Genomic DNA, 10,930 nt, shown 5'->3' on the forward strand with positions numbered 1-10,930 from the left:
CACGACATTAGTGGATTATCAAGTGATTCGCTCTTATGGAGTACACAAATAACCCAGTTACGACTAACGTTTTGCTACTACCCTCGAGGGGTACCAATTCTGCTACTGGCCCATGGACTGTGTGGAACTGTGGTTGTTTGAAGAGATCTCAGAAGTAGCTCTGTGATGTCTGTTTATAAGGGTTCTTTAAAAAAAACTAAGGACAGCGAAATTGACCGAGAGGAGGCCCATGACCGGTTCAGATAATCGTCACTGGTGTTGGTGGGCGTGAGCGGGAATAGAACTGGGGTCTCGGCCGGGTTCGTAGTGCAGTACGCTAACCACTGCGCCACCACGCCCCACATCCACACACATGCACACACAAACGTCTGCACACACTGTATAACGGGGGATAACGTTTTGATTATGTAATTTTATTGTAGGATTACAGATTTACCTCTTGATCACAAAGTCACCCAAAAGCATTGTAATGCAATTATAAATGAAAATCACGTGTAAATCTTGTCTAATAACATGCCATTAGATTCGTCTTCAATTGCAGAGATATATCCGTCAACTTTTTCGAGGCCTGTGTGAATTTCACAACATCATTGGAGGCAATTCCACGGTGACGGGATTCGAATAGATACGTTGAGTAGCACACGTGCACAAGCGTTATCATTAATGTACACTGCGCTAATTTTAAAAAAATGATTTGCTACCAATATTATGATTCATAATTAGGCTTTTGGATTGGGTCGTCGTGTACCCTTCTCATGACCCAGACCAGAAAGTGTTTTAACTCGAGATCTAAGCTCCTGTTGACCACCTGATGATGCTGGATGTGATCTCTAGTGAGTAATCGCTCGAGATCTGAGCTCCTGTTAACCCCCTGGCGATGCTGGAAACACGCTGTTACCAGAAGTGTTGATTGCCCCGGTTGTCGAGTCAAAAAACGTATCGGCAGCCGAAGGATGGAACACTCATGGAAAGGATGTTCACGGTGGATATGAGTGCCGGTGTTAGATCGGACTGTTAGAAGCTAGCTTTTTTTTAGGAGGAAAATCTATGAATAACCAATGATGATAATGATGATGGTGGTGGTAAGGACGATGATCTACAACGTATCTCACACTTGTTACGCCATCACCGTGGATTTGTCCCACGCGCGAGCGCCTGACGTCTTAAGCGGGGAATTCACAAATGAAATGAAGTTGCATATGACAACCAATGTCATTCCACTTGCCATCGGGATATATATTCACACAGTCCTCATCGCCACCCCAACTATTGGGTTCACCCGGAGCAAAGTTTCTATACGACCCGAGCCTGGATCCATCCGAGAACACGAAATTATTTTCAAGCTGAATGTCATTCAGGCCAATGAAAGCGCGGTCGCCTCTAACGACCTGCTGGATTCTAGCATTCTGAATGGCGTTCTTGGGCATGGCCAGGACACCGCCGTGATTTGCGCACTGCTGCCTGGCACTGTGATAGTTGGATCGATTGGTGAACAGCCGGTAGATCTTGTCTGAGCGTCACCATGAAGAGTGGCCAGGAGAAACCAGGATTCCGTCATCGCCGTCGTGTAGGAGGGGTGGGGAGGAGGGCAGAGAGAGACGTCAGCGGTGTAGAAGACATGCAACTGGAAATCACTTGTAACACTCTGTTCGTACGTCTGTCTGTAACATTCAACGTATATGCTATGGAGAAAGGGCCATTGTCCGCATTAACTGTCGACTGTCCTTGTAATGCCACACGGTGCTCTTCGCAAACGGTTCAAGTTTAATTTTTTAATTTTTTTGGTAATGAGGGGTCACAGATTTTCGCAAAAGAAGATTTAAAAATTGTATGGCAATTTGATACCAATAAAAAATAAATTGTACCGAATTGATCAAATGATTCCCCACAGCAACTTGAATGCAAAACTAAGCAGAGTCGAAAGCAACGTCGCCAAAAACCCTTCCTGCGTAGCGAATCGATGACGTCAATGCCTGTGACGTGATGCCGCCAAGAGTCGTGTCACCATCAATTGCCGGCATCTTGTTCTGCGGCTTTCATCGTTAACCATCGTCGGTAATTGTTTAAACACATCTGAAAATCGTTGCCTGACCCAAGGGTATGTTAGATTTGTATTAATTGATCATAACGCCACGAATTCAACCGTGTATTTTTGTTGTTGGCCAGTGTCAGTAACTTGGCAGTTATCGTTTCCAATGTTATATGTCCTCTTGAATCGTGGTGGTAAAGTATGGCCTACCAAGCACCATAGCCAATATGGGGTGTAACAGAAGTTTTCACCCAGCAGTGGAAGGCAAAGTTCCGTAAAAATTTGTATATACATATATAGGCTTCTACGATCACTATTATGATTCATAATTAGTTTGGATTGGATTGTCGTGTCAATTGCGACATTATAGGGTCAATCGTGACAATGTCAATTGTGACATTACAGCTGCGCGATCTAACCTCCCACGCTACATGTTGGTTAATTATGAATCAAAATCGCTGTAAACAATAGTTTATATTTCTCCACACCGGGGGAGAGGGGGGGCAGGGAAGACTTTGCAGGGGTGCGCATTTACCCGTTCATCGACTGCGTTACCTCTCACTCACTTTTTGGCAGGTGCTGCCTGGTTCCCTTGAGTGAGTCGATCTGCGACTGGAGTGAGGCGAACTGTGCATTGAAGTTGCAGTTGCACGGGGCTCCTGGTAAAGAAACGCATGCCGCTTCAGTAATTTCCTTTTTATTTTTTAAAGGTGCATTTACATGCACATATTTCAATGCGCCGCCGTGTATAGAAAGCAGGAAATGAAGAGAACCTGCAGGGTAAACAGCCAGAACTAGGCCAGTTTGAAGAGGTTGGTTTTCAAGACAGACTTCAAAATACATCTAACGATACTGATTATGTTCGGAGCAATAGCAAATCGTTCCAAAGCCTGGGAGCTGCACATTGGCAAACGCCCCATCACTCCAGGAAGAGTGCCTTGATCTCAAAGTCCTTAGAAGAAGTTCGATCCGAAGGTCTCAGGGACTTCGTTTGAGAATCAACGTGGATGAGTTCCTGCAGATAGTGTGGGGCTAACCCGTAAAAAGCGGTGTAGGTCATCAGCAAGATCATATAGTCGAATTGGTACTTGACTTGTCGCCAATATGAAGACAAGAGAGCATGTGTGTGATGTGCTTGCGAAACGGTGTTGCGTGTAAGCACTCTGGCAGCTGCGTTATAACATTCTTACCCGCCCCAACTGGACATGTGTGAAAAATAGCTTTATAGCTCATCGGATTCCGAACAGTAACTCATTAAAGTAATGGCATCGGATTACGCGTCGCACTCCACTTGATGATCACGCTATCAGCGTCACAGCACCGAGATAGAAACGATCCACTTATTATCTTTCAAAAGGCCTGTAGAAGCATGCATCGCAGAGCTATTTCTCAGTTCCCTTAAAGCAAAACTTTCCCTAATGGCCCTGCAACAAAGAATACTGTTCATTGCATGCATAACTTTCATTTTATTATTATTATCTGAATTAAGAACCAATCTATTGTGATGGGTTTTTCGTGGTATGCAATCATTTGGAGTGGAAGATGGCAGCCTTCACACGGTCCACTCAGTTGAGTGAGAAATCACGACGAATGCCATTGACATGGCGACTGAACCTCGATCATCGATCTCTCCAGTCTCTAGAGCAACAACACAAGCCAAGCCAACGGCCCTCTTCAGGGCCAAACAGCATGCCACGTAGGCCCTGGGACATCTCCTGGGCGAAGTACGAGTATCTAGCTAACATAATGAACACCCACGTAACATTTATGTACTGACGCTCCAAGAAAACCACGTCTTGAATACCCCCTACATGCCATTTGCTACCAAATCCATGGATACAACCTCACGACGAGCCATTACCACCCGAAATATGGCTTGGCCACATCCGTGAAGAACACCATCACAGCGTGCTATGCCTTCCCAACAACTGAAAAATATGCCACCTACACAACCAGCATCAAGATAGAGTAACTGCACATCACCAACGTGTACAAAGCCCTGACCCAATTACTTAAAATGGCTAAAGTCAGCGCTCCCAAGTGCACCAATTCCAGCCCTATACATTGGCGACTTTAACAGCCCCTATACTATGTGGGACCATGCAGTAAATCGCGCCGACGGTGGAGACCTCACCGACTGGATGTCTGCCGAAGATCTGCACATGATTTTCGATCCCAAGCAGCAAACAACTTTCCACTCTGCTTGCTGGCAATGCGATTTAAATCCTGTCTCCCCAAAAGTCAAAATAGGCCCATCATCAACCACATGGACATCGAAATCTCCATAATTCTGTCAAAACGATTACCAAGGTGGAACCTGGTCAAAACTAACCGGCACTAATGTGAGGATGGTGTATAAAAGAGTAGTGAGTCGAATTCCAACGACACCAGAATGGTATCACCTTTTTGTTGACCTCCTTACTGCAGCTGCATCTGGAATGAATCCACTCCCTGCTGGACAAAAGAGACGCAGGACCAACTCCAACAGTACATCAAATCGAGCAGTCCACAGGTTGGAAGGGCCTGCTAGAGACTTCACACACAGCTAGCATGCCTGGGCCCTACTGTGACATCTGGGAGCTGCTAAAAGAATACCAGACCGGAAGAGTCCTGCCCAAATATATAGCCTCCAAACTAGTGGCAAACAGAACAGGACCGCTCAAGAAAACTTCAAGCAAGAGATCCATCGTAAATTACATCAGACATTGCCCTCAATTTCTTCACAAGACCCTACCACCATCACCACAGAGGAAGTGAGGGAAGGTCTGCCTGAAATTACGAAAGGTAAGGCTGCTGGAAGAGATGGTATTCCCCCAGAATTCCTTCATCACTTAGGCCCTGGAGCACACCAAAGGCTGGAAAACATGAATACCAAAAGCATTCAAACTGGATGCATGCCAAAAACATGTTGTAAGGCAATGGTGATTGCAATACCCAAAACGGGAAAGCCAATTGATGACCCGGGAATCTATAGGCCATTATCGTGTCTGTTGCATGACCTATAAACTCTTGGAACGTATCATCCTGTGGCGAATCAGTCTCCTCGTTGAGCCGGTCATCACTGAAGAACAAGCGAGATTCCGGCCTGGACATAGCTACTGTGACAAAGTCTTGGTCTTTGTGATGCACATCGAGGCCCAATTCCAAAAGAAATCAAAGACCGGCACAGCCTTTGTGAACTTGCCATCAGCCTACGGCACAATCTGAATTAAGGATTTGATGTTGAAGCTCGCAAGGACCATTTATTGCCATGAAACAATATGCCTGATATGGACAATGCTGATAAATAGGCAACTGCGTGCTTATTTGGGTGACAAAGCCAGCTCACGCTGGTTCCTCAACAATAGATTGCCACAAGGTTCAGTACTCACACCAACTCTCTTCAGTGTCTACACTAGTGTAGTAGGTTCCAGGAAACTTGGACGACGTAGTTGGAGGCACACTTATTTATTAAGCACAAAGTACATAACAGGCCGAGATTTACAACACTCGAAGAGGTATCGGCCCCTTCACCCGTCTAACAGGGAGATCTACAATCTATGTCACAGCTAGCCTACTCCTAGGTCCTCCACTGCAGGGCTAGGGGAGGCTAGCTAACCCATCTCTGGTTAAGCTGGGATTACGGCACCCTGAGTCCCCAGACCGGCTCTTACAAGAGCATCGGCTCTGGGCTCTTGGGGCCACGCCACTGGCTTGCCCTGGTCGGTCCTGAGAAGGACAGCGATCCAGGGGAGTCCCAGGGCCTATCTAGCAGGTCTTCTTGCTTCGCTGGTTAAGGCTGAACACTGAACCCCGAGCCCTCCGGCTCACCGCCTTATATAGCAACTCCCCCACTGAGGGGTGGGGCCGTGGGGGATCCCAGCGCCGTGTTAGCCCCCCAGGCTAAACGGTGCAGACGTGGATGTAAGCACCTCTCGGCGTACGGGCATAACCACGCCCAGTGTGTTTGTTTTCCCTCCGTAACACCTCTACACTAGTGACATGTTACCAAGCAGATGACGCAAATTTTAAAATACGGATGGCTTTGCCCTGGCAACTCAAACAGCCACTTTTAACGATATCGAATCTTACTCTGAACTAAGACATAATCACCTCTCATCAAGATGGATTTCATCTTGATAATAAGATCGCCAAACACAGTCTGACAGTGACCTTCTGTGGCAACACTGTGCGACACTACCCCACTCTAACCTCTCCCGGAGTGAAGCTGGACCACACACTAACAATCCATGACCACCTGCAAAACGGTAGTCGCCAAGACCATAAAAGGGTCAAATTGGCTAAGAAACTGGCAAGCATAAGCTAGGGAGCGTCAGCACCATTACTACGGACATCAATTATGGCCTTTGTGCACTCCGTAGCTGAATACTCGGCAGCAGTATGGAGCAGAAGCAGTCACACTCGACTTGTTGATGTAGTTTATCACTGGAACCCTCAAGATGACCCCAACACCCTGGCTGCCCGTACTATGACACATCTCTCCCCCACCCATCCGCCGCAACGCTGCAACCCGCCGATAAATCGTGCGAATCTAGGAAAACAGTCACCTTTCCATTCTTAAGGATCTCAATAACGTCCCACGTCATTGCTTGAAGTTAAGCAAGCACCTTTGAACCCATGCACTTAACTTTCAACAATGCTAGTTCAACCCCGATGAAGCTTGGAGAGATTAATGGAGTTCAAAATAACTCACAAACAACGCAGAAGATCCCTGGGTTTGGTTTTCCACGGGGCTCATGACCCAGCCTAAGCTATGTATGCAAAAACCATTGCAGATGCGGACACCTGATGCACAAATGAAAAATTTAACATTCTCCAGTGTGCGACTGTGGGTATCCAGAACAGACCAATACAACATACAATGTCCGATCCACATATATGATGGAGACATCACAGGGAAGCAATCCGCTGCTCCTGATGCAGTTGTCCGACTTGACAACCTGAATGTTGAATTGTAGTTGTTGCTCCGCATACACATCAGCAGCCATACCAAAGCAGAAGATTCGAAATTGGGCTAAAACCAATTGATTCACTACATTCGAGCACCCAGTTTACGTAGCTAACTGGATTTGAACGCATATCCCTAGTGATGCCAGCTCAGCACTCTGACGTCTGAGCCACGTGCTCACATTGTAGGTTTTAATTTAATCAGCTGTAGATGGGATGTGGATGCCTGATTTAATTAAACCCTCGACAAGGATTGAAAACTACCACCTTTACATTTTGTAAATCAGTCACATCTGTCACAAGGACGCGCATCAAAATAAGCACCTGCATGAGAACTGGGACCGGAAGTCGGCATCAAGGACAGCTGGATGAACTCACCTACCCACACACTCACTCACTCACCTACTCACCTACTGACTCACCTACTCACCCACCCACTCACCTACTCACCTACTCACTTACTGGCTCACCTACTCATCCACCTACTCAGCTACTCGCCCACCCACTCACCTACTCACCCACCCACTCAACTACTCACGTTCCCACTCACTCACCTACTCACCGACCCACTCACTCACTCACTGACTCACGTTACCACTCACTCACCTACTCACCCACTCTCCTACTTAGCAGTCCATCTGCCTGGAAATCACCTACACACTCACTCACCTACTCAACCCGCCCACTCACCTACTCAGTGGTCTATCGGCCTGTAACTCACTGCCACTGCACGATGTTCGAAACTCTTCACAGATATTGAACATGCCAGACAGAGCTTGCGATGTATGAAGACTGCACACTCGGTATAACCTGGGTTATAAGAATTGGCGCGTTTATAAATGCACGTAATTGCTTAAATGTACGTTAAATAAAATACATGAGAATCATGGCTGAGCGAATGAAGCCTTTTCAGCTCAGTGGATTAAGAACGGCTGGGATTATGCATGTACAGTGGGTAATAATTGACGGGGAACTTCTTGTGAGGCAACACGATATTTTTTTGGTTCTATTATACAAGGTCCCTAACACAAAGGGGTAGCGGCCCCTTAACCCGATACCTGGAGAGGTATGGCCTCCGGACTGCACGGACCCTAGCACTGGGAATCCCGGTAACCTTCCGTCCTCTGACTGGGGTCCTAGGAGAGGCTATGCTGACCCGACCGTACCAGGTCTTCGGGTCCTGACCATTTGCCTCACTGAGCTCCGGCCCTTAGAAGGACGGCAGAGCTTGGGGTCCAGGGTCCTAACTTCAGCCCAGGTCTTCAGTCTTCGTCTTGGAGATGACTGAGCCAGACCCTTGAGAGGTCCGGCTTATATACTGGTTCGTGGCTTGCTCCACCCTAGCCACACCTCCCTTCCAGAACTTTCTGGAAGGTGCATTATCCCCCGGTCCCCCCTTTCGGGGTCCAGGGAATGTGTCCCAGGATCCGCTTCCCATGGATTGTCGTTGGCCCTTTGGGCAATGGTCATTAAAACTGGCGCGATAGCGCTTCCGCCCCCTATTGACGAGAAGGAGGAGCTACCAGCCAACAGGGTGGTGAGTGCCGAGTAACCCCCTACACATGTATATGTATTTTAATTTTGCTATCAATACAGGAGCGCTGGAAGCTTCGGTTTGGTACAGTGCCACGTGTAGTCTCAGCACTGCCCCTAGATCCAACACTGCCCATATACTCAACACTACCCAGAGACTCAACATTGCCCCCTCCTTAACCTCGTGCTGTTCCTCTCTCTAGCCTTACCTCTTCTACACTGCCCATTCTCTCCCCCATCCTCGCCACCTCCACTCCTTCCCGTCCCTCCCCTACCCAAATCCTGCACGCCCACCATCATATTTCATCCCTTGCACGCTCCTACCATCTAAAGTCATTCTGTTCTGTTTCACTGTTTTGTAAGCTATGTGAGTGAAGGCACTCCATATGTAAATACAGACAACTCGGTGGGATTGTCCTACCAGGTGGTCCAGGCGGGCCTTGCACCCCAGGTATCCCAGGAATTCCTTGGTCTCCTTTCTCTCCAGCCACACCTAGACGAACAAAGACAAAGATCCCCCATGTAGCCTTAACAAACTGTTGGGGCAAGTGCTGTTAGCGAGTAACAGAAACCATGATGGCTGGCACGGCACACAAGGGGGTGGTTTGCCAGTACCATGCCTGGCCGCCTTTGTCTCCCCATTGGCGATGTTTACTACACACCGCAGCAGGTACTCGTTTTAGGCTGAACCGACCTAGGGGAGACCCAAGACCGATTCAGATGTTCGTCACTGGTATTGGCTATGAGCGAGAATGGAACTCGGTTTGCCAGGTTCGTAACACAAGGCGCTAACCACTGCACTACCGCTCCCCATGGACACATTTTGGGGAGACGTCGTGTTTATTTTATTGTCCTTCCCCCGCCCCTCCGATTAGCCCGGTCGGCGACGTACCGTGCAAAAGAAGTTCAAAATACATACACTATACACTACACTACGATACGCTCCACTGTCCACTACATTATACAGTACACTATTATATACTACCCTAATATACACTACACTAAACACTACACTATATACTGCATTATACACTACTATATACTGAACTACTATGCACTATATTCTTTAGGTCTTTTGGTAAAGTCACGTACCGAAAGACCCAAAGAATCACGTAGATAGGTTCATAGAAAATGAAATAATTATTTGAACCTATCTATTTTGATTTGCAGTCACAAAAGCTTTAAGTCAATATTTACTATATATTACATTACTATACACTACATTACTTTATAATACACTATGCACTGCATTACTGTACACTACACGACTGTACACTGCACTACTATGCACTACACTACCATACATTACTACATTACTATACACTATACACTACACGAGTTCATCATCCGTACGCACGTATTAAGGATCTCAGACACTCCTTTGTGCCTCTGCCTTTTGCCTCCCGTTGCCACGGTGGCTCGGAGATGTTAACCACCTCCTCTGGTGTACAGGAGGTCGTGGATTCGATCCCGACCCGGACACCTGCTCTATATTTGGAGTTTGCGGGTTCTGCCCATGGGCGCGTGGATTTTTCTGTGGGTCCTCCGGTGTTTCGCTCGACATTCAGAATCACAATCACGCGTTTAGAGCACTCATTTGCTATACATGTCCACGTTGAGCAATCATTTTTGATAGCCAGGTCGTTTATGAAAAAGAGCTGTATAGTTCAGTGAGCCTTACCTGCTTAAACAAAAATATAGTTTAGTTTAACCTGTAATGGTTGGCACCACGATGTACTTGTCGGAGCAGAGTTTCTTGTTGGCCTTTTCCAGCGGGCCCACGGAGGAGAGGGCTCCGGTGGCAGCCACGAAGCCGAAGAGGATGGCGGCGGCGAGTCGGACGAGGATTGCCATCGTCATCTCTCCAGAGTCAAATCTGTGACTGCCGAGAAGAACAAAAACCCATCATCACCCGACAAGTTTCCCCTCTCCCTACGCACTGCGCGGGCCATGGGGATTATCTCTCCGTAAATATGTCTATGTGTGTAAGGTGAACATCTTTCGCACCGTACGTACCCAATTGCGCTAATCGGAGGCGCTCTTTCGTGTTCCACAACGGCCGCTTCTCCAGTGATGACAATCCGATGGCGCGTGCTACGTTTTTTATAGTCAAAATATTTGAATCAATTTGAATAATTTTCCATGGCGGGGCGAGGGGAGGGGTTAAATTTGTAATGATTTTCATAAAGGCGGCCGATTCATGCAAATTCAGTCACACCTCGAGATTTTTATTTATCTCGCGCGATGAGGGCAAAAAGAGACAAACATAAAAAGAAAAAAACGCATTTTATATGATTGCTGTTGAAAAAAGAAAGCAAAATTAAACCCCGCACCTTGAGATGTGGCGCTGTGTGTGTGTGGTCGTTGCACGGGGCGATGGCTCAGCGGTTAGGGCCCTGGGCTGCGCTAGGAACGCGGCAG

General features: G+C 47.3%; 1 protein-coding gene across 1 annotated transcript in view; it reads right to left on the reverse strand.

Annotated features, from left to right (window-relative positions):
* The window catches only part of LOC133348538 (collectin-10-like), a 33,905-nt gene extending 23,417 nt beyond the window's left edge, over window positions 1-10,488 (reverse strand). The window contains exons 1-4 of the mRNA XM_061561405.1: window positions 10,222-10,488; window positions 8,931-9,002; window positions 2,596-2,688; window positions 1,309-1,510 (exon numbers count right to left, since the gene is read on the reverse strand). Of these exons, the coding sequence (XP_061417389.1) occupies window positions 1,309-1,510; window positions 2,596-2,688; window positions 8,931-9,002; window positions 10,222-10,369 (515 nt within the window). The 5' untranslated portion in view covers window positions 10,370-10,488. The remainder of the gene's footprint in view (window positions 1-1,308; window positions 1,511-2,595; window positions 2,689-8,930; window positions 9,003-10,221) is intronic.
* Window positions 10,489-10,930: the final 442 nt, after the last annotated feature.

This window comes from Lethenteron reissneri, chromosome 27 (assembly GCF_015708825.2).
Source record: "Lethenteron reissneri isolate LAM-NWPU_2019-01 chromosome 27, ASM1570882v1, whole genome shotgun sequence".
Classification (NCBI taxonomy): Eukaryota; Metazoa; Chordata; class Hyperoartia; order Petromyzontiformes; family Petromyzontidae; genus Lethenteron; species Lethenteron reissneri.